Source organism: Manis javanica, chromosome 4 (assembly GCF_040802235.1).
Source record: "Manis javanica isolate MJ-LG chromosome 4, MJ_LKY, whole genome shotgun sequence".
Classification (NCBI taxonomy): domain Eukaryota; kingdom Metazoa; phylum Chordata; class Mammalia; order Pholidota; family Manidae; genus Manis; species Manis javanica.
Genome location: NC_133159.1, coordinates 18,077,627 through 18,102,531, shown reverse-complemented (window position 1 = coordinate 18,102,531; position 24,905 = coordinate 18,077,627). Strand labels below are relative to the sequence as shown.

Here is a 24,905-nt window from a genome sequence, read left to right as displayed (position 1 = left end):
AGAAATCACCGTTGGAGGTGTGCCCCCAGAGTCCCTACCTGAGAAGTGGTGATAATATCCACGGCGCACCTCCTGCTGGGGCGGTGGGGTGGGGCGGGTTATGGGCATCTGACTGTGCCTCAACTTCTGCGAGTGTGAAAACAACTCAAAGAGCTGAGTTCTAACCCCAGGTCCACTCCTTCTTGGGTGTCCCTCAGGAAATGTCATCCCTGCTCTGGGCCTCAGTTTACACATCTGTGAAATGAAAGGGTGACAATGAAATCTAACCTTCATTAGCTGGCTGCTGATGAAGTTCCTTCCAGCTTTCTGACATGCTTTCTTAGTGTATGAAAAATATTAAATGGATTACTTACCTGAGAGTGCTTTAAAAATGTAAAATACTTTGAATAGGCACCATACATTATAACCGAATTGATAAAAATCTCATATAGTCAAAACTATTCATGTACATCTCATAAAATTCCATATAAAGTAACACTATACATGATTTAGTATATATTGATATATCCTGCACAGTAATATACATGTATAAACATATAAAATATGTGTTTTTAGTATAAGTAATAAAGAGGTTTTTTTAACATGAGATGACAGAATGATAACATGCCTACAGTTGTAATCAGGTGAGTTAAATCTTTATATAATGTAGCTCCTGAAGGAAAGAGTTGTATTATGAGTAGTTCTATATACACTGTTGCTTAACTGTGTCTATCCCTAGTACTCATTCATTCATTCAGTCCACAAATGTTTATTGAGCTACTACTATGTGTCAGGAAACAGACTGGGGATTCATTGGTGAACATTCTACTGGGGAAGATCATAAACAGAGATACATAAAAATATATTGGGTAGTAAAACGTGCACTGACAAAAATAAGAATAAGGGGCTAGAGATGGGGTGGTGCTTCTTAAGAAAGAGTGGTCAAGGCTAAGTAGGTTTGAGGAGGGATCCATGTGAATCTAGTGCCAGAGTCAAATACTGATGCCCAGCACAGTGAAGGGGTGAATCCATATGCTGCAAGGAGGTCCCATGTCTTTAGGTGATGAGATAGGACAGCTGACTTCAAATACTTGAAGAGTAGTCATACAGAACAGTGGCTCCCAAACTTTTGCCTGGGACCAATGGTAAGAAATCCATTTTATATTGTGACCCAGCACACACACATGCACATAATACAAGCTTCACAGGAGACTACAGGCTATGGCCTGCATTTTTTAAATCACCAATGTGGAAGAAGAGTCAGACTTATGCTGAGCTGATCCCAAGGGTTGAAATTAGGATGAGTGAAGGAAAAAAACAAAACAACAGAACCAACTTTGATACAGGCAGGAAGTTCCTAGCTATTAAAATTACCCAATAGTGAACTGCCTCAGGAATTTTCAAATTGAGTTCTGGAGAACCCCAGCATTCTGTGAAAATTCAAGACACTCTCAAATATTTGCTTTATATTTTAAAAACTATATGCAATATCCTAATTTAAAAAAATCAGTCATACCCACTCAGGGGTGTTAAATGTCAGAATTTAGCCTGTTAACATTTAATTGCACTGCCATAGAGGTTATTATGGTGGTTAAGAGTGAGCAGAAGTCAGACTTCCTGGGTTCAAAGTACTGATTCCACCTCTTCTGTTGTGACCTTGAGCAAGTCACTTAACACTCAAAAATTCAGTTTTCTTATCTGTAAAATAGGGCTAATATCTCACTGGATTGAGTGGTTACATGAAATATTCTATATAGGGCAATCAGGACTGTACAGTCTCAATAAATGATAACTATTGTTATAAGCTGATAATACATTATCCATATGTATGTATTAAGACCTATGTTAATAAAAGCCCACTGTAAGCCATACAGCCTTAATTTCCTCATTAGGATCATCATATTTAATCTTCATAAGCACCTTGGGAGGAAGATACTGTTACATTCTGAGTTTACAGAGGAGGAAGTGGGTTCAGAAGGTTAAGTGACTAATCCATAATCAGAACTATTAAGTGGCAAAGCATAACTTTGAATCCAGGATGGGATACTATTAATTCCTGTATGGGCTCTCACCTGGCAATAGCTTAAACCTAAGCTGCTGTTAGGAACGTGGTATATCTTCATTGCTCTTTCACAGATTCCAGGTCCATGACATCCTGCTATACAAGCAAGTGCACCAGTGAGGCCCATCTGTGCCGTGCTCCATTCCCACCTGGGCCGCACCTGCTCTTATGCTGACTTTCCAGGTATGCAGTCACAAGGGTGGAAAGCAATATTAGTGTTGTCTTTAGGTGGTAGGATTATGGGTGGTTTTTGAAAATCTCTTTAGCTGTATTTTCTAAAATTAAAAAATATGCACATACTACTATTAGAATAAGAAGCTTCATTTTTTTCTACTCATTCATAATTCTAGCACACAAGTGCATTTTTAAAATAAGAGCTTTATTGCAGCTGGGGAAACATAATAGAAGAAGTACTAAGTGCTAAGACAATAACACAACACTGATGGGGGCTAAGTGAGTAAGGACTGCTTTATAGACACCTTGAAAGATATTCCTGTGCTGGGAAGGTCATTGTGCTGTGAGCATTACTGATTTATTTCTGTTGTTTTGAATCTATTAATTTTGTTGTGTTGCTAATAGTTCTATTCAGTATTAAAATTTTAGCATAGATTGTCAACCAAAGAAATATTGAGAATTGCTGTTGTGAGGGTTATAAATAAGTGAGGAACAAATACTGAAGGTAAACAGTATTGACAGAGCATAACATTTATTCAAGCCTTCATTTATTGGTATTTATACATGGTGCAAGTTCCTAAGGAATAAAAAGATGGACAAAATAAAACTCAGGTCTGTTCATGACAGATTATCTGCCGTGGAAATTAAATCATGCTCCTACTGTTTACAATATTTAAAAATATTAACTAAATATTAAGTATTAACTAAAAAATAGACAAATATATGAACAACTGTTTTTAGGCATTGGGTGACATGCAGCTCAGTAGAGCAATCCTTGAGAAGAAGAACAGAGTCCTACAACGGCCCCAGCTTAGTGCTGGGGGTAGTTTCCAGGCCACAGTTCAGGGTGGGAGGAACTTAAACAAAACTGAGCTTTGTGAGTTGAGGAAATAGAAATCAAGTTCAGGGAGCCCAAAGGGGCTGGAATTTACAGGGTAGACAGAATACTAGAGAAGAGGAACCTGCACAGAAAAAGTTCAGAAATACAAAAAGGGTTCTCCTCAAGCCTTGAGCTAAGTGGTGATCTTCCCATGCACGACAGGAAACTAAGACTGGGAAAGACTCACCAGAAAGTAGTAGGTCGAACAATTTCTGGAACTGGGCATACATTATGTTCCCATAAGCCAGAATGGAGAGACACTGTTTTAGATGGGGACTGAGTGGAGTCCGCAGAAGCTTCATGTCTTTGTAGTGGGGATAACTGATTCCCAGAATAAAAGCTTCTCTGGATCCACTAGCACAAAGCTTTAAAAGCTTGAAAGGATCAAATGGCTCTACGTGTTACTGAAAATTGTGCCAGGAAAAAATGCAACATCCTATAGGAATACTTCAAAGCCCACTACCAAACAATGTGAAATTCACAATGTCCAGTGCAAAATTAACAGACATGAAAAGACACAGGAAAATAGGACCTGCAGCCAACAGAAAAATCAATCAACAGGAACCATCCCAGAAATGACAGCAATCATAGAATTAGTAGAAAAGGACCTTAAAGCAGATATTATAAACCTAAAAATATGCTCAAACAGGTAAAAGAAAACATGAACATAATAAAGATAGAAATGGAAAATATTTTAAAAGGCCCCAACTATTACTTCTAGAAATGAGAAATGTAATGTTTGAAATAAAAATACAATAGGATTACCAGCAGATTAGACAGAAGATCATTGAATTCGAAGACATACAATATAGACTATTCAAATGAAGCATAGAGAGAAAAAAGACCAAAAAAAAAGAAAAAAGAAAAAACAGAATTTCAGTGACATGTAGGAAAATATTAATTGATGTATATGGGCATAACTGTAGCTCCAGGAAAGAAGGTGGGAGAAAGGCAGAAACAATATTTGAAAAAATAATGGCTGAATATTTTCCAGATTTAATGAAAACTATAAACCTGCAAATTCAGGAAGTTCAATGAACCTCAAACAATAGCAGAACAACTAACAGAAAGATATATGGAAAATCCCCTGACTACTTGGAAACTGAATAGCAGATTTCCAAATAAACAATGTGTCAAAAGATAGTAGGAGGACAGTATGGGAGAATATATTTGTAAACAACATATCCAATAATGGATTAACATCCAAAATATATAAAGAGCTCATAAGTCTCAACACCCAGAAAGCAAATAACCCAATTAAAAAATGGGTGGAGGATCTGAACAGACACTTTTCCAAAGAAGAAATTCAGATGGCCAACAGGCACATGAAAAGATGCTCCACATTGCTAATTATCAGGGAAATGCAAATTAAAACTACAATGAGAGATCAACTCACAGCAGTTAGGATGGCCAAGATCCCAAAAACAAGGAACAACAAATGCTGGTGAGGATGTGGAGAAAGGGTAACCTTCCTACGCTGTTGGTCGGAATGTAAATTGGTTCAGCCATTGTAGAAAGCAGTATGGAGGTTCCTCAAAAAACTAAAAATAGAAATACCTTTTGACCCAGGAATTACACTCCTAGGAATTTACCTGAAGAAAACAAGATCCCTGATTCAAAAAGACATATGCACCCCTATGTTTATTGCAGCACTATTTACAATAGCCAAGAAATGGAAGCAACCTAAGTGTCCATCAATAGATGAATGGATAAAGATGTGGTACATATACACAATGGAATATTATTCAGCCATAAAAAGAAAACAAATTCTACTATTTGCAACAAAATGGATGGAGCTAGAGGGTATTATGCTCAGTGAAATAAGTCAGGCAGAGAAAGACAAGTACCAAATTATTTCACTCATTTGTGGAGTATAAGAACAAAGCAAAACTGAAGGAACAAAACAGCAGCAGACAAGAAGGGACTAGTGGTTAACAAAGGGAAGAGCTTGGGAAGGGTGAGTGGGGAGGGAGAGAGAAGGGGATTAAGGGGCATTATGATCAGCACACATAATGTAGGTGGGTAATGGGGAAGGCAGTATAGCACGGAGAAGACAAGTAGTGACTCTACAGCATCTTACTACGCTGATGGACAGTGACTGTAATGGGGTGTGGGGGAGACTCAATAATATGGGTGAATGTAACCACAATGTTGCTCATGTGAAACCTTCATAAGATTGTATATCAATGATACCTTAATAAAAAGTAAATAAATAAAAATAAAAAGGCTTACATTCAAAAACAAAAAACAAACAGAAAGATAATAGGAGGCAAAGCCAAAGGTATTTTAAATGGAAAGAAAATGAAAACACATTTCAACATATATGAGATGCCACTGAAACAGTGCTTTGAGGTAAATTTACAATATTAAATGCTTATATTAAGGAAGAAGAAAGGCCTAAATTCAATTATTTAAGCATCTACCTTAAAAAGCTAGAAAAAGAAGAGCAAATGAAGTCTACAGTAAGTAGAAGGAAATAATGATAGTAGTAGAAGTAAATTAAATAGAAAACAGAAAAGGAATAGAGAAAAATCAATGAAACTACATCCTGTTTTCTGTTGAAAAGGTCAATAAACCTCTAGCCAGACTTATCAACAAAAAAACATAAGATGCAAATTACCAATATCAGAAGTGAAGGAGGGACATTATTATTTTTAAAAATTTTTATTAAGGTATTGTTGATATACACGCTTATGAAGGTTTCACATGAAAAAACAATGTGGTTACTACACTCACCTATACCATCAAGTCCCCACCCATACCCCAATGTAGTCACCGTCCATCAGTGTAGCAAGATGCCACAGATCCACCGCTTGCCCTGTCCGTGCCACACTGTCTTCCCTGCGATCCCCCACACCATGTGCACCAAACATAATACCTGAAGGAGGGACATTATTGAACATACAGATCCAAAAGATAATAAGGAACACCTTAATGCCAATAAATTTTATTACATAGATGGAATGGAAAAATTACCTTGAAAGACACAAGTTACTAAAGCTCACTTAAGAAGAAATAGATAACCTGAAGAGCCCTTTATCTATTAAACAAATGGGCTTTGTCATTAAAAATCTTCCCACAAAGAAAACTCCTGGGACAGATGGTTTTACTTCCAAGTTTTACCAAACATTTAAGGAAGAAATACTGACAGTTCTACACAGATTTCCAGAAAATAAAAGCAAGAAAAAAACCCTTTCAACTCATTTTATGAAGGCAGCAATAGCTATAATACGAAAACCAAAGACATTACAAAAAAGAGAAAGCTATATAGATTACTATCCTTCATGAAAATAGATGCAAAAATCCTTAAAATTTTTGAGTAAGTTCAATCCAGCAATATATAAAATTGATAACATATCACAACAAAGTTAGCAGTTGTTCCAGGAATACTAGGTTGTTTTAACATTTGAAAATCAGTCAGTGTGATTCAATTAATATACTAAAAAAGAATAATTATATGGTCATCTCCATAGTTACAGAAAAAGTATTTGATAAAATTTAACTACTCTTCCTGTTAAAACTCTCAAGAAACTAGGCATGAAAGTAGTAAAAACTTCAATTAAAACAACAAACAAACTACAACTAACATCATCATACTTAATGTTGAAAGGCTGAATGTTTTCCCTCTTGTCAGTAGTGAGACAAGGATATCCCACTATTACCACTTCTGTTCAACATTGTATTGGATGCCCTAGCCATTGCAATATAGTAAGAAATAGAAGTAACAGGTGTACAAAGTGGAAAGGAAGAAATAAAACTTCTATTTACATATGACATGATTAAATATGTAGAAATCCCTAATCTACAAAAAAGTTAATGGAACTAAAAACTGAGTTTATCAAGGATTTGAAGATACCAGCTCAATATATACAAATCAATTGTATTTCTGTATACTAGCAACAAACGATTGGAAATTGAAATCTTAGGAAAAACACCAGTATCATGACATAAAAGTATGAAATACCTAGGAATCAGTTTAAGAAAATATGTGTAATACTGTTTTCTAGTAACCATAGAATATTGCTGAAAAGAAAGAATGAATACCTGAATGAATGAAGGTATACCATATTAATGGATCATAACCCTCAACAAAGTTAAGATAATGTTTTACAGATTCAGTACAATACCAATCAAAATCCAAGGAGGATTTTTGGTAGAAATTGACCTACTGTTTCTATAAATTGTGTGGTAATTTGAAAGAGCTAATACAAGAGCTAGTACAGTGAAAATAATTTTGAAAAAGAACAAAAAAGTTGGATCTACTTGATTTCAAAACTTGATGTAAAGCAAAATACTGTGCTATTGGTACAAGGATACATAATTAGGTCAAAACAATAGATTATATTATAAAATCTCAATGGATTTTTGATGAGTGTGCCAAGATATTTCACTGGAGAGAGGGATGTTCTTTTCAACAAATAATGCTGGAACAATTAAATATCCAAATGCAATAAAACAAACCTCATGCCATATACAAAATTTAATTCAGAGTGGATTTAGACCTAAGTGTAATAGCTAAAATGATAAAATTTCTAGAAGACAACATAGGAGAAAATATTTATAACTTTGAGCTAGGCAAAGATTTCTTAAGGCAAAAAAAAAAAAATCACAAACCATTAAAGAAAGTAATAGATAAACATGGTCTGATCAGAATTAAAACTTTTGCTTTTCAAAAGATACTGTTAATATAATAAAAAGGCAGGCCTCAGATTGGAAGCAAATATTTACAAAGCATGTGTGTATGATAAGGGCTTGTATCTATAATATATTAAGAAATTTTATAACTCAATAGTAAAATAACTCAATTGTTAAAAAAAGGTCAGATTTGAACAGACACCTCACCAAAGGTAAACAAATGGCAAATAAGCCATTTAATTTATCAGATGACAATATGCAAATTAAAATGACAATGAGACACCACTATACAACCACTAGAATGCCTAAAATTAGTAAGACTTACCAAACAGTGTTGGTGAGGCTGTGTAGCAATTGGAATAAGCTACTGTTACATGCAACAACATGGAAGAATCTTAAAAGCATGTGCTAAGTGAAAAAGACACTCACAGAACAGTATATATACTGTGTGGTTACAAATATATGACAGTCTAGAAAAGGCATCTATTGTGACAGAAAGCAAAGCCATGATTGCCAGATGCCATGGTTGGAAAGGTATTGACTGCAAAGAAACAGAGGGAACTTTTTGGGATGATGAATGTGTTTATGTCTTAATTGTGATATTTAACATAATTGTAGCATTTGCCAAAACTTAGAATTGTTTACTTTGAACTGATGAGTTATATTTATGTAAATGATCTTAATAAAGGCAAATTTATAACATCCAAGCCTTTAGTAGCTCTGTAAACCACATCAGCAGTGACCACTTAGGGTTCCTACTGTGGGCAGTGCAACGTGCTTGGGAGCTGGGGTCATAGAACTTGGGAGACTCAGCCCCTACCCACAGGATTTCTCAGTCTATCCTGCAGATAGAACAGAACCCAATCACCTTAACAAGAGTGTGAACTGAGTGAGCCCTACAAATGCTGTATTTCGCTGTTTCAGGTGCTTAGAAGAACACGTAGTAGAGTTTTTCATCAAACAAATGGAACATATCACCGAACTTTGCTGAGATGGACAACTCTGCAGAAAAAGAACTTGGCAAAAAATATTCCAGAAAAGCCAACAAAATACAGAGAGGTGTAGTGAATTTAATAACATGTCTTTGAGGGGAGGAGAGAACTCCAAGCATATGTTCATTTTAGTACATCAGAACAAATTTTGGGGCAATATAGTAAATCCTGGATATACCCATAAGGGCATCCTTAAGATGTATCAGAGACTGGTTGTTCCTCGTTGCTCCTAGTGTGACGGTGAGAAACTATTAGAAGAAAGGGTGAGTGGGGAAGAAGGAGGAAGTCTATTCAACAGGGAAAAAAAAGGTTTGTCATTTCCATGTGTCTGGTAAGAATCTCAGTCTTCAAGTTTAAATGTGTAAAGAGATCTTACTTCATTCCCTAAAACTTGACACAAGCTCCCGTTCTACTGGGTTGTTGGAAAGTTTACCTCCAGCCATTATTGGCACAAATTCTATCTCCTCCCTGTTTCTAATTTTGGATACTTCTTTTAGAAAGATGTGATGTGATGCAGGAGGCTGGGTGGGGAAGGGGAGGACCGCTTGGATCATTGGTCCTCCATCCACACAGGGCAGCCTCCATTGTCCCAGCCCCTCAAGCTCCCTTTGGTTTTGTTAGTATGTGCTGATTCGGGGCTACACCGGGGTGCAGGCATCATTGCTGGGGTTGAAAACCTCATTCCAAGAGCCTCACTACTCCACTGCGTTTCCTTGCAGAGGTATTTGCCACCACCCCAGGGGACTTTGGAGCCCCTGCTGCTATCAAACCCAGAGCCAGACCCCTCTTCCTTCCACCCATCCTTTGATATTTGTACTCCGTTTCTTTCCTTAATACCTTCTTATTGAATCATAATATATATTCAGAAAAAGTGCCCAAATCATAGTTGTATAACTTCATGAATATTCACAAAGAAAACACCACCGACAGAATCACGTCTCAGACCAAGACATTGCCTATAGGAAGGGAGGGATAAGGGGGAAAAAGGGGCATTATGATTAGCACACATATTGTAGCGGGGGTGGGGACACGGGGAAGGCAGTACAACACAGAGAAGACAAGTAGTGACTCTATAGCATCTTACTGCGCTGATGGACAGTGACTGTAATGGGGTATGTGGGGGGGACTTGATAATGGGGGGAGTCTAGTAACCATAATGTTGCTCATGTAATTGCACATTAATGATACCAAAAAAAAAAAAAAAAAGACATAGCCTATCAACAGCGTTCCAGAAGCCTGTTCCTGTCCCTTTCCAGCTTCTCTGCAAAGGCAAACAATACTGTTATCCTGACTCTAATATCATTAATTAGTTCAGTCGGTTTTTTCACTTTATATACATTGGAATCATACGATATGAATTCCTTTCTCTTAAGCTTTTTTCTCATGTTTGAGAGATTTAACTCCATGTGTCATGTATCAGTAATTAGTTCATTTTCACTACTATAAAGTTTTTATTTCTTTGAATATGCCACAATTTATTTATCCATTCTACTATTGGAGGGCGTTTGAGTTGTTTCCAGTTTGGGGATACTATTAATAAAACCTTTCATAACTATTTTTAAACATGTCTTTTGGGATATACATGAATGTATTTTATGGGTTTATAGCTGGGAGTGGACTTGCTGGTCACATTTGATCAGCTTCGTTGATACTGCCAAACAGTTTTCCAAAGTAGTTTTGCCAAGTTTAATTCCTTACAAGCAATATATGAGAATACTAGTTGCTGCAATTCCTCCCCAGCATTGGTAACTTGTAATGGTTTTAATTGCATTGCGCTTTGATCAATGAGATTGAGCAATTTTTCATGTTGTTTGACCTTTAGAATATTCTCTTTGGAGAATTGATTGTTGAAGTTTTTGCCCATTTTTTTTCCTGTTGGATTTTGCTTATTTTTAAGCCTCCTTTAAACCATCCTAGAGATGAATCCATTTGTTGGCTATAGGTAAAATAAATATCTTCCCTCAGTTTGTGACTTTCCTGTACACTCTTAATAGTGTGCAAATAAACAGAATAATACAGCCCAATTTATTAATCTTTTCTTTTTTTGTTAGTGTGTATGTCTGTCCTATTTAAGAAATCTTTGCCTACCCCCAAATAATTACTTCTAAAAACTGCATCATTCTACCTTTCATGTCTAGACCTAAAATTCATTTGAAATGTAATATTTTGATGTTTTCTATATGCGTATCAAATTAACCCAGCATCTTACTGAAAGGGCATTTTTCCTGTTACTCTGGAGTGCGGTTTTTGTTATAAATCAAGTGAGTGTCTATGTATATGCATGTCTGTTTCTAGATTATTCTGTTCAAATACTGTACTGTCTTAATTACTACAACTTTATAACAAGTCTTTTATCTAGTCGTGTAAGTCCTTCAACTTTGCAGTTTTTCTTGGTGATTCTTGGCCCCAGTGCATTTCCATATAAATTTTAGAATCAGCTCATTAATGTTCTAAAAATAAAAATCCCTACTGTCATTTTGATTTGGATTGCATTGATGCTAGAAACCAATGTAGGGATAATTTATATCAACAATATTGAGTTTTCCCACCTATGTATATCCTTTTATTTGTTTTCTTAAAATTTTCTCAAAAATGCTTCATAGTTTTCTATATGGAGATCTTTCCTATCTTCTTTATTCTAGGCATTTGGTTTTTATACTGTTACAAATGATAATATTTTAATTTCACTTTCTAGTTGTTTGCTCTTGGTATAGAAATCAAACAAATTGATTTTATATATTGACTATAATGGTCTTGCTAAATTCAGTTATTATATTTGATAGGTTATATATTGAATCTTTTATAATGTCTCCATGTAAAATCTTGTCACCTGTGAATAATGGCAGCTTTATTTCTTCCTTTGTGATCCATATATTTTTATTTACTTTTCTTGGCTTTTGTACTGGTAGGAGTCCTTCAGTGCAATGCTGAACAGAACTATGATAGCAGGCATCCTAGTTTCATTCTCTAGCTCAGGAGAAAGCTTTTCATATTTCACTATTCAGTATCATGTTTGCTAGGGAATTTTGACATAGATATCTTTTATCAGATTAAAGAAATTTGCTTCTAGTTGGCTAGAGTCTATTTTTGTTTGTTTTTTATTTTAATCCTACAAGGGTACTGGATGTTTTGAAGTGCTTTCTCTATCTACTAAACAGACTTCATCAAAAACAATTTACTTCTTACACATGTTCATATGCAATAACCTTCACAAACATACATACAGAGATTCCTAGAAAAATTATCTTTGAAATTTCTCTAGAGATATGCAAGTTAAAACCACAGTGAGATACTACTACATACCTAATTGGACGGCTGAAGTTAAAAAGACTGCCCATTGCTAATGAAGATGTGAACTAACTATAACTTTCATTCCCTAATAGTGGGGATAAACAAGGGTACAACTTTGGAAAAGAGTTTGGCAGTTTCTTAAAAAGTGAAACATATGATCCAACCATTCCACTCCTAAGTATTTATGCAAGAGAAATGAAAACGTGTCCATTCAAAGACTTGCAGTGGAATGATAACAATTATTTATAATACCCCCAAACAGACAACAACTCAAAGTTCCACCAGCAATGGATAAATAATTGTTACATTTCTGTACAGTGGAATACCACTCAGCAATAAAAAGCAATGGTGCATTGATACTTCAACAACATGGATGAATCTCAAAATAATTATGCAGAGTAAAAGAAGCCAGACAAAAAAGAATACAAACTATATGATTCCATTCTGCATCTATGAGATGATCATACAATTTTTCTTTTTGAGTTTGTCAATATGTTGAATCACATTGATTTCTAAATGTTAACCTCTCTTTACATTGTTGGGATAAACCCCACTTGGTCATGATGTATTTGTCTTTTTTTCTATTTTGTTAGATTTAATTTACTAAAATTTTTCTAGGAATTTATGCATATGTTTTTATGAGGGTTATTGATCTGTAGTGATTCCCCCTGCCCCTTCTGGTTTTTAGTGTCAGGGTACTGCTGGCCTTGTAGAATGAGTTGGGAAATGTCTTATCATCTTCAATTTTCTGGGATAGATTATATAGAAATGATGGGTGGAAAGTTCTATAAATGTCATTTAGGTCAAGTTAGATAATAGTATTGTTCCAGTCTTGTGTATCTTTACTGATCTTGTATCTACTTGTTTAAATTATTGAGGGAAGGATTTTGAAATCCCCGGCTGTAATTATGGAATTTTCTATTTATTTTGGCAGTTCTACCAATTTTTACTTCCTGCACTTTGAGTTTCCTGTTTTTGGGTGTACCAGCATTTAGGATCGTTATGGTCTCTTGGGAGATTGACTGGTTTTTACCCTCTTTATTGCAGGTAATATTTTTGTACTGAAATCTGTTTTGTCTGATACTAATATCTAGCTTCCTTTGATTAGTGCTAGTATAGTGTATCTGTTTCCATTCTTTTACTTTTACCCTATTTCTGGGATTATATTTGAAGTATATTTTTTGCAGCATAAGTTAGATCTTTCTTATCCAATCTGACCATCTTTGTCTTTGAATTGGGATATTTAGACTATTTAAATTTAATGTGAATATTGGTGGAATTTAACTCAACCGTCCTGAGACTTGCCTTCTATTTGGCCCATCTGTTCTTTACTTCCCTTTTCTGCCTTCTTTTGTAGTGAGCACTTTGTTTATTTGTTTGTTTCTTTCTTTTTTTATCTCCTTTGTTGGCTTTTTAGGAATAACTCTTTGCAGTGGTTTCTTAATGGTTGTTTTAGACTGACAAACTTTGGCCTTTGGCCAAATCTGACTTGCTACCTATTTTTATGGATTAAATTTTACTGGAACACAGTCACCCCTATTTGTTGATGTATTGTCCATGACTGCTTTCACCCATAATGCAGTTCAGTAGTTGCAACAGAGACTATGTAGCTTGCAAAGCCTAAAATAGTTACTTTCTAGCCTTTTATAGAAACAGTTTGCTGAACCCCGCTATAGAGTTTATAATATACATCTTTCACTTATCACATTCTTATAATACCATGAGGTGGTATTATAATATTTCAAATGTAGCAGGAGAACCTTGCAATACCATATTTTTATTTTTCCCTTTCTTGCCCTTGTGCTACTGCTGCCAAACATTTTACTCCTACATGCATTGTAAATCCCACAATACACTGTTACTATTTTGCTTTAGTCAATCATGTTTAAAATGATTTAAATTTTATACTTAAATCTAAATGTATCAATCGGTATGCATTTTATATTTATCCACATATTTACTATTTCCAGAGCTCTTACTCTTTTACATAGATCCAGATTTCCAACTAGTATTACTTTTCTTCTGCCTGAAGGACTTCCTTTAACATTTCTTGTACTTGCAGTTTGTGGTGTATCTTTAAGTTTTTATTTCGCTTTAGTTTTTGAAAGTTATTTTTACTGAGTACAGATTCAAGGCTGATAGTTTTTTCCTTTCAGCCCTTAAAGACATTGTTTCCAGCTGTCATTCTTATTTTTGATCCTTTGTATATCATGTGTCTTTTCTTTCTGTCGGGTTTTGAGATTTTCTCTTTAGCATTTTGAAAAAACAATTTATTATTAGGTGCCTTGGTATCGTTTTATTCATATTTTATGTGCTCACAGTTCATCGACTTTCTCGGATCTGTGGGTCAAAGTTGTTATCAAACTTGGAAAAATTCCAGCCCTTTTTTCTTGCAATATTTTTCTGTTTCCTCTCTGCCCACATCTCTTCTGTGGAGAGTCCAGTTACATTTATATTAGGCTCCTTGAAATTGTCACAGAGCTTACATTGTTGTCATATACAACAACCTTTTTCTCTCTGTGTTTTTTTTTGGGGGGGTATAGTTTCTATTTCGGTGTCTTCAAGTTCACTAGTCTTTTTGTCTGCAGTGTCTACTATTAATCGCATTTAGTGCATTTAATCTCAGGCATCTTAATTTTCATCTTCTAAAGTTTGATTTGGATATTTTATATCTTCCACATCTCTACTTAATATGTTAATCTCTTCTCTAGCTTCCTGAACACAGCAAATACAGTTACCATAGTGGTTAAATTATTCTTGTAATTCCCTCTTCTGTATCATTTCTAAGTTGTTTTGACTGATTTTTAATTTTCTCCTCATTTTGAATTGCATTTCTTTCTTCTTTGCATGGCTATTCCTTTTTTTTATTGAATGCCAGATATTTTAAGTTTTATCTGCTGGGAGCAATATACTTTTGTAGTCTTGTAAATTCATGTGATTTGTTTTGGGATGCCACTAAAAGATTTGGAAACACTTTGATCTCTTCAAGTCTTGCTCTTAAGCTTTGTTAGCTAGAGCCAGAGCAACATTTAGCCCAGGTAATTCTGAAGTAAAACCCTTCTGTGTATTCTATGTTATGCTCCATGAATTATGGGGCTTTCCGCCCTGACACAGGGGAACAGGAGCTATTCCTAGTTGGCTCTAAGCTCTTCCTGTACCTGGTGTTCAGGTATTGTTCACCTAATTCTTTCAGCCTAGTTTTTCCCAGCCCAGGGTAGTTTTCTCACATGTACTGGTCAGTACTCCGGAAACGACTTGTGAAGAGCCCAGGGCAGAGCTCCAGAGCTCCTTCTCTGCGTAGCTCTCCGTTTGACCTGTGCGCTCTGGCTGCCTGGCCTTCCTACTCTCCCATATCGATTTCCTGAGCTCAAGGAGAGCCCCCAGGCTTCCCCTGGCTTCCTTCTGTCTCTGCTGTGGCCTGGAAGTTTCTCCAGGCCGCAAGCTAGGGGCAATCTCACTACTAACCTATTTGTTTCCCATTTCTTAAGGGTTCCCTGTTCTTTGTTGCCTGATGCCCGTTGTCTTGAAAACCATTGTTACATATATTTTGTGCATTTTTAAACATTGTTTTTCAGCCAAGAGGGCAAATCAGTCCTATTTTGGTGGGAAATGGAAGTTCAGTCATCCAGAGTGTTTTTTAAAAACCTTATTTTTCTGGTTGTTGTCATCAAGAGGGTTGCTTCAATATATGCCATTCTACTGCAGCTAGAAGCCGAAGTGTCTGATCTTCTTTTTAGTCAAGGAGAAATCTTTCTTTCCCCCAGGGGAATGTCTTTCCTTTTGCCCTTTTCAAAATAACCCCCCTTTCTTTACTGCCTCCTCTGTACACTGTTTCAGATGTTCCAGGAACTCAGGCTTTTGGAAACAACAGCAAGGAAGCCTTGTGTTTCCTTATTTCTGATCTGGTCTCTACCTCCCTTAAAGAAAAGTACATAGCCATCTGCCCACTTGAAAGGAGGAAGGGAAGAAAAGAGTAAGTGTACCTTATGTGGATACCTCCAAATGTTTTCTAACCAAACATACATTCTGATTCTCTTACTCGCTGCTTCCTACACCCAGGCAAATTAGGCTGGACTGCCCCCTCCCCATTATTTCATTCATTTGTTTATAGACGCCTTACCACGGGCCTCAGGAAGAGGGAGCACAGTTCGAAGCTTAAGAGCCTGGTGCGTTAGACGAACTGCTCAACCCAGCTGTTCCGCTTAATAACTGTGTGATTTGGGCAAGTAACTTAATCCCTCTAAGCCTCAGTTTCCTCATCTGTAAAACTGGTTCATAATAGTAGTTCCTGAGGGTACCTGTATTGGCAATGGGCTTCCCTCTCTGAAAGGCAGTTTTGTTTTTTCAAAAATGCAGAGACTAAGAAATGGGCCTTAAAGACACTTCTTGTGTAACCTCACCCCACCCTAACAAATCCCTTCTTTTTCTTGGCTTTTTCCAATTTCTGCACTCATTTTCTCTCGGAAGGTTAAGCTATGGTGTTGAGATAATTTGGCTCACTTTTGTGCACATCCACAAAGTCAAGATAGACTCCCACTCAAAATTTAGCTTGGATGTCAAGACTGACGATGACACACACAGATCACAAGGATATGAAAAGGTTTATTACTCCCATCATGAGGCTTTCTGGGGAGAGCAGGGCAGGCTTCCTAATCTGGTCCAAAAATGGCTTGAGAAAGCAGGGAAGAGAGACTGGCTTGGGGTTTTATTGTGGTTAGGAGGTGGGGCTGGAGTGAGGGCAGGGGTTTGCATGGTTTGAGCTTCTTTCTAGTCACTACCAAAGGAGGGAGCCTCCAGGTCTTCTCATCAGCTTACCCAGACATGGTCAGAAGGGGAAGAGGGAGGGGTGAAGGTTAAATGTTATTAGCAGGCAAACATTGAAAAATGGAGTCAGAATCTATTACACTTGCAGGTTCAGGTTTGTAATCACAATGCTGTAGCAGATAGATGCTTCCTGGGGGGTCTTAACAAGCGCCGACATCCTCCCACATGTGGGGAATGGAAGGAGGGAGAGGGCAGTTTACGTATCATCTATACATCACAGCCCAGACATGTAACATTTTCACTTCATTAACTTCAATGATCCTCTTCTGCTTTTTAACCGCATGTCTGCTCAAAGCAGAAACCTGAGTTTATACTTGCCTTGCACAGTGCCCTGAAAAGTGAGAGCAGGTCCTTCTCTGGGATTTCCCCACCTCTCAGGATCTCCAGGGCGCTTTGCTGAGGTGTGACCCCGGGTCCAGGATGAGTGCCCATCTCCTCTTCCAGGCTGCTCCAGAATGGTTTTGTGTCCCCTTCCTGATTGGCAAGCCCCTCTCCCCTGTTAGAGCCTTCCTTCTCTGGGACAGTAGGCTTCAGCAATGTGACCAAGCCTCACAAGTTTATGAAGAGGAGGGGGGAAAAATAATAAATTGCTAAGAGGGAAAGAAAGCTAAGTGGGGTATACTTTTTAAAAAATCCGGTTCTGTCTTTGCCTCCTGTCAAAAGGAAAGTTTCTCTCCTCGTCCATTTAAAATAAAATTTAGAAATACAGCTTTGTGTTTTCTGCATTTGTCATTTCTTTGTGCTAATTTTTATTTACTTTTGTTGTTTAGGTTTTACTGCTGCATATCCAACACAATCTTCTATTCCTTTTGAACACCAGAGGTCAGTAATTCCAGAAGCAGAAAAAAAAGGATTTAATAGTCAAGCCAAGAGATTTTATCATAAGAAGGTAATGACATTGTTTTAGAGATTCTGTACCTTTGGTCTGGATTTAAGCCTCACGGACATGCTGATCTGGCTCGTGCAGCTGTCCCTCCGGCCAGCAGAGGGCAGTGTCGAACAAGGAGCCACGGCACCGTCTCCAGCTGTGGGCTCTGACTGTATTGTAAGAATGGGCAGCAGATCAGATTAAACTCAAGGAAAAACAACCATGGCCAGACTTATAGTGCCACGCTGAACCAAAAAAGAAAAGTTTTTAAAGAAGGAATGTATTTTTAAAATTATTATAAAAAATTTTAAAACCCCAGGTATATAAAGTAAAAAAGTAAAAATTACTTCCTCTGCCTCCCCCAGCTTCACTCCTTATAACATGAGAGGCGATAACTTTCTTCCATTATCGTTGAGGAAAAATGAAAGTCTAATAAATTTAAAACTACCTTTGTGATGAGGGTGTCCCTCTTTTTAAAATTCCTTGGACAATGTGTTATCATTGCTCCTGTATTTCTGTTTTTCCCCCATCCTCCCTCTCCTCCCCAAAGACCTCTGTGTCTGTTTTCCTGTTTGATCTGGAAAGTTCTGCTTGGCTCCTATTTAGGTGATTTCACGCGGCTGAAGGCCCGACCTTCACCCCTTCCACCAGCAGGGGGCTGAAGTGGGTCACAGACGTTCTTAGAGTCATCTGTAAAATCTTCATTCCTTTATTCATTTAACCAAGGCCTTTAGAATAACATTCTTTGGGAGGAGTCATATCTCAGTTACCTTTTGCTTCATTCTAAAAATGCTTTTAATCCTACCACCTTGCCATGATGGCGGGAGTGAAGGTGGGCTCTAGGTTCTGAACACAGGAGAGTCCAGCTGGAGTCCAGGGGTCTCAGCCAGTCCCAGTGTGCCACTCCGCCTGCTCCTTCTTTGTAAGAATGCTGAACTAGAGAACATTTAAGCTCTTTTCTCTTCTGATATTTTAGGATTCCAAGAAAACAAATAATAAAGAATATAGTGTGTGTGTATATGCACAGAGATACATATTTTTAATTACTTGTAGGTTCTCCCCAAAGAAGGTAAATAAGCTATTGGTCAGGATTTTTCTCTTCTCCCTCTGGTTTCTCTGTTTTATCCTTCTGTCTGTCTCTTCTCTGACTGGTGTCCCATTGTCAATTTAATGGTAACATATTGACCATCTCTAGGGTATTTGCTACCCAGCCTCCAATAAAAATAACAGCAGCCATTTACTGATCCCTGCTATGTATGAAATCACTTTTAGACCATATCACTAATCCTTAAAATATTGCTAAAAGAAAAGGTTTATTATCTTAATTGAACAGAAGAGGAAACCGAGGCTTAAGGAAGTTAAAGGACCCAACTGAGGTCACACAACACAGGGTTTGACACATAAAAGGCCCTGCCTAAATATTTGCTGACTCAACATTGAAAGAATTAGACCTCAAACCCAGGTCTAGTTCACTCCAAAGCCTCATGCTCTTTCCACACACTGCGCCACACCTCCTTTTGTGGCCTGCAAAGCCATAAATTTGATCTATGAAAGCCAGCGCACATGTTTCTGAAAAGGCCTTAGCCAAACAGACCGAGCTCAAGATAGCGAAGATGTCAAATAATATGTGTGGGCCCTGCTCTGCATGATCTAGTGTTGAAGACTCAAAGCCAGAAACCAGAAGGGCTGCTTTTTAAAAGTCAGCATTTTAAACTACTATTGCTTTTCCAAAAACTTTCTGCTTCAAGATCTAAGGTGGCAGCCAGCCAAAGCCATAGGCAGCGCCAAATACAGAAATAGCTCAGAAATTCGATTTGTGCTTTTCAAATGTGGTCACGTTGGGTAGCAGTGGGAAGGCTTTCGTTTAAGTATTTGAAAGCATTTTGTGAGTTAAGTATGGAATTTTGTGGAAAGGGCAGGGGGTCCATAAATAAGGTTCCTGGCATTCTGCTCTGTTAGTAGCTGTGCGCCTTTAGACTAGTCACAGCTTTTCTGGGTTTCACGTTCTCCTCTGAAATGTAAAATTTAGATTATATAATTTTTTACATTCTTGCAGCTATAAAAACAGAAAAAAAGTCTTATTCCATGCTCACTATTCTCATTTTTCTTGAGGGAAATGGGCACTGAGAAGTTAAGGATCTCATTCAACATCACCCAATAATTTTGTGAGGTAATACAAATTAAAAGCAGATTTTAAAACTCCAGTGTCTCCACATTTTAAAACCATCCTTCTTGAAACAATCGCACACACCCTGTGCCTGATCTCATGACTCGGTTGTGTCTCCACATTAGCTCTGTGACCCACTTAGCACACCTTTAATGCAGAGACTCCGTGCCCTTTGAAATGTGCACTTACCTTAGCGGTCTAACTTTGTAGGGACACATCAGGGCCTCAGTCGCCCAGCTCACATTCCCCAAGAGGACTGCTGGGTACAAGGAATCCTTCACAGAGCTCAGTGTCCAGACTGGCAATTTTTGCTGCTGGAAATTAAATCAGCTTCTCTGAACATTGTACAATTATTTACAGATGTGCTGGTGACTCTGTGCACATGAAGAGACATGCCTAATCTGGGACAGAGCATAGCCCAGTAGTCTGGTGGACGTTTTCTTCCCTTGCCTTCCTGTTTCTGTCCCCATCTCACCCTGGATGGTGGTCACTGTTTCCTAAGCTATGTCACACTAAGGACACCCACTGAATGTCTTTGCAGCTGTTTCCTCATCTTAAAAAAAAGGATGTTACCATAGGTAGGCCCTTGCCAGGGATTACTGTTCCTTGATTCTAACCCTTATTGATTCCTTCCAGGCTCAAATGAATGAATGCTGGTAAGATATGGGCACCATTTCCTTTAGATGGGTGCAATTTAAAAATACACATCAATTTCATACATAGCCTGCCAGTAAAGTGGCCCTCCCAAATGGTAAGAAGGCCAGTATTTAATTTGTGGTGAAATTGTACAAAAAGTACTATTCACTTATTAACTTGATAAGGCGCTGGACCAGCAATATTTTCTGTCAGGGATATTTAAATGGAAGGAAGTTCGGTTTGCAGACACCACCATGTTCAAGGGGATCATTACCCAAAGTGTACTTCTGCTGCATGTTTGGGCCACAGTGGGGTCTGCCCAACCTTCCCACTCCAAAAGCCTGACTTGTCCCTATCAGTCACCAGCAACCCCTTCCTAAGGGGTCTGCAGGACACGTTCCTGGAAATAGCAAACACTTGGCTGGCACTGATTGTGTGCCAGGCACCCCTTGAAGGCTTTTGCATTTATTAATGCATTTAATTTCCATAATAACCCCATGAGCTAAGTCCCATCATTATCCCCACTTTTCAGATAATGACCCTGGGATGCAAAGAGGGTTAAGTAACTTGCACAGTCACAGGCAGAGCCTGGAAGAACCCAGGCAGCAGTTCTCGGTTCCAGGACTCTGTTTCCTGGCTCCTAGCTGGGTAGAAACAAGCACCCTCTTCTAAATCCCACAGCTGTTCTCATTCTCCTGGCTACGCTCTGCTTGGTGTAATGGACACGGGTGTGCACCTCTTACCTCCTCCTGCCTGGGAACTCCTTGCCAGCCATCATTGCTCTCCTCTGCAGACCCCAAGGCCCCTCAAAAGTGAATTGAGTAAATGACCCCAATTCAAGTCTATGCATATCTCACGAGTCACCTGAACACACCCCATCCGTTTTGCACCGTTCTGCCATGTCTCCAACCAATTCCTAGAATTTGTGAGCTGCTAACATGTTGTGCCTATAAACTTCATGCCTCAGAAGAAGCCTTGGGCCACAGGACCTTGAAGACTTTTGCACTTATTAACTCATTTAATCCTCATAGTAACCCTGGATTAGGTTTCAGCACGTTTGTGAATTGAGTTTGTGCCTGCTCTTCCACTCAGGGGGCTTTAGGGGGCTGCTAGGAGGCCGATACCAGATTGAAGAGGGCTCTGAAAAGGGGAGCACGGGTGCTCTCAGACACGGTGCACGGTGAACGGTGCCTCAAAAATGCGAGTTTGGCCTCTTGTCAAACATTGTCTGTGTTTCCAAGCTTGTCAGGCTGGCCGTGGGCAGAGGCCCACCCCATCCTCACCTTCCCAGGTGGCCGCGGTTCCCGCTGCCCTTGTCTCCCCCACACTTACTCTTCTCTTGGGCAACTAAGAAAATCTACTGAAGAGAACTCATCCTAGTTTTCCTGGTTGGTCCCTTAGGGGTCCTGGGACCTTTCATTTCTGACATCCTCCCCCATTCTGAACAAAAAAGTCCTCTTTTCTTATGTGAAGTATGCTCGATGCCTCCCCCTTTTCATCTGTGATTAGAGGCTTGGGAACTTTGATGCCAGACTTCAGTGTGTAGAGTAGGAGAAGGAGAGGGGCAGCTTACAGGGGACAGATCTCAGAGGTGCAGACAGTGTGAGCCAGAAGGGCTTCAGTGACCCCGGACCCCTGGGCTCAGCAGGGGGCCCCTCTCTGGGACAGCACTCATGCTCAATCAGGTCAAGGGAGCTGCTGCTGGAAGTCGCTGCCAACACTGGCGCCCCTGCCCTGGGTTCCTCAGGGAGGCCTGGAGGGCAGTTGGAAAAACCACAGATCTTGACATTCCCACATGCCTCTTTGCAGGTTCACAGAATGGAGGCCCAGTGGGGGGGCAGGTGCCAGCTCCTGCCCTCTGATCCATGCCCTCCTCACCCTCAGCCGCATCAACCTGAATAAAGGCTTTCTAGCCTTTGATGAGGTCAACAGGGTGGATGGGTGTATTGTCCCAAGACCCTAAGACTAGAGGCATTTGGAAAAGGAAGTAGTTCCCTCAGGAGCCCCAAAGTCCTGAGTGGTTTCACTAATGAATGAACCACAGGACGGGGCTCTGCTTCCACCCCAGGCGCGTCCTCCTCCTCCTAGGTACCTCCAGCCCTTGCGCAGTCCTAGTTTTCATTCATCTCGTGCACTCCTGAGAAACACCAGCGAGCCACCCCAGAAGGAGACCAGAGCAAGGGAGAGCATTTCTGAGGAGTCGGAAGGCCGCTCCACCGTGGTCTCTAGCCAGGGAGGCAACAGCAGCTGCATTTCCAAGGCAGAAATGGCTTGACAAGCCATTGATTTGACAAACATGACAGTATTAATTAGCCAGAATTTATGCAATCAGGACTAGAAAGTCCAGACTGTGTGCAGAAATCCCTGGCTCCAGGCTGTGGGATGTTGAGCTCCCTCATAACCTATGGAGATACCTGGGGTGCGGAGCTAAATGCCCTGCCCTCTCTCCCCCCACCCCTCCTCATTACCTCTCTAAACCTATCCCAAGGTCAGGTGAATGTAGATCTGTGACCCGGCTTTGGCACATGCAGAGGCTGCCATTTGGCACTTTAAATCCTCCAGAAGAGCTCTCGAAGTGCATTTGAGCCAAATGCTACCCAGATGAGTGTTGGGCGGCAGATGGGAGCACAGGAGCCTCATCATCCCTTGCTCAGTCCTACTCGAAAGGTATCTACCCCTGAGGGAAGGTTCTGGCTCCACTGAGGCTGTTATGGGTAGTGCAAAGAGTGGTAGTGACCTTGGCCACAGAGCACAAAGGCAGGCACTGCTCGAACCCCTGTGCACATGCTGACTCACTCAGTCCTCACGCTGTGAGGCGGGCACAGGGGACAACACACACAGCAGCTGGCACAGCGCTTCCAGTAGGCAACCCGGCAGGCAGGCGGCAGGGCTCAGATGCATACCCCTCTTCCCTTCTCCCTGCCCACACCCATTTCATTGGTTGGTTTTTGTCTTCTGGGGTGTTCTTGGCCAAGAAACCAAACCAACTTCACACCACTGCCTCTTGGATTCTTGTTCTCTGGGATATGCTCCAAAAGGACTAAACTCATCAAAGTCACAACACATTAGTCACGCAAGTTTTATCCCAAAGGTGGAAGTTCTGGATTTTTATTGCCCTTCCAGAGAGCCATTCACCCCTCCAGCAGTGGCAGGAGAAGGCCTGAGTTCTCTGGTGGGCCATTTCCCTCCAGGTAGCTCCTACACCTACTCGGGTGTCATGTGACGGTGCGGGCGTGCTGGTAAACCTTCCACACTGAGCTAATGCTTTCCCCTCCACAAAGACAAGTACTGATTATAGCATTCGCCGCTTTCTCTGGCATTCCTACTCTGCCCTGGCCAGTTTCAAGCTACCACCAGCAAAATTTCTGAATTTTTAATGTTCTCCCTCACAAACTGCTGCTGGCCAGCTCCAGCATCCCGTGGTCTGGAGGACTTTCCTTGAACATTCATTAAGAGCAAACAGCAGAACTCTGTCCCTCCAGGCTAAGAGGCGACAGTCCTTTTCTTATTAGGCTTGGACTCAAACCAGTTTGCAGTGTGGCAGTACTAAAACCTAGTTAAGGCCCAGTGGGGTTGCCAAATTAAGCACATAAAAAAAATGTAGAATTCCTAGTTAATTTAGAATTTGAGGTAAATAACAAACTATTTTAGTTTAAGTATATCCCAAATGTTGCATGGGACATACTTACACTAAAATAACTTTTTGTTGTTTATCTGCAATTCAGATTTAACTGGGCAGGGTGGGATAGAGCAACCTTGCATTTTATCTGCAGCCCTGACTTCTCAGACAGATACAGGAGCCCAGAAAACTCTTGTGAACTCATGGTGCTGAGTGTGGTGACTGACCCGGAGCTAGAGATGCACATCTTCACGCTCCACTGTTCAACCTAGAAGAGTCTCAGTTACATTTCTTGCCTCAGCTTTTCCTCAGTTTGGGGGCTCTGGAAGTTAAAAGAAACCTACAGGCATTCAGCCCAACACTTTTGATTTACAAATGAAGAGACTAAGGCCCAGAGAAGTGACTTGCTCAATGTCACTTAGCTGGTAGCAGCAGAGACTAGAACTTCTGATTCAAAACTCAGCGGATGTTTTCTTCTCATCTGACATTTGAGTTTGGCTTCGTGGTTAAGAGTGGATGGAAGGACTGGAGGTGCCAGAGGCAGGGAGGGGTGGCGGTGGGCAGGATGGGTAGAGGGAGTCAAAAGCTACAAACTTCCAGTTATAAAATAAATAAAATCATGGGGATGTAATGTATGGCATGGTGACTATAGTAATAACACTGTATTGAATATTGAAAGTGGCTAAGAGAGTAAATCTTTAAAGTCCTCATTATAAGAAAAAATGATTTTGAAACTATGTATGACAGTGACTGATGGTAACTAGACTTATCATTGTGA

General features: G+C 39.5%; 1 protein-coding gene across 6 annotated transcripts in view; it reads left to right on the top strand.

Moving 5' to 3' along the window:
* STPG1 (sperm tail PG-rich repeat containing 1) overlaps positions 1 to 24,905 on the top strand; it is a 55,658-nt gene that overhangs the window by 1,484 nt on the left and 29,269 nt on the right. For 3 of the 6 annotated variants that reach the window (XM_017666538.3, XM_017666537.3, XM_017666539.3), the window contains 3 exons: positions 2,116 to 2,224; positions 8,655 to 8,789; positions 17,608 to 17,726. In XM_017666538.3, the coding sequence (XP_017522027.3) occupies positions 8,723 to 8,789; positions 17,608 to 17,726 (186 nt within the window). In that variant the 5' untranslated portion in view covers positions 2,116 to 2,224; positions 8,655 to 8,722. Of the gene's footprint in view, positions 1 to 2,115; positions 2,225 to 8,654; positions 8,790 to 11,397; positions 13,061 to 17,607; positions 17,727 to 24,905 lie in introns of those variants that run through there. The other 3 variants (XM_073233412.1, XM_073233413.1, XM_073233414.1) reach the window with 3 other exon arrangements.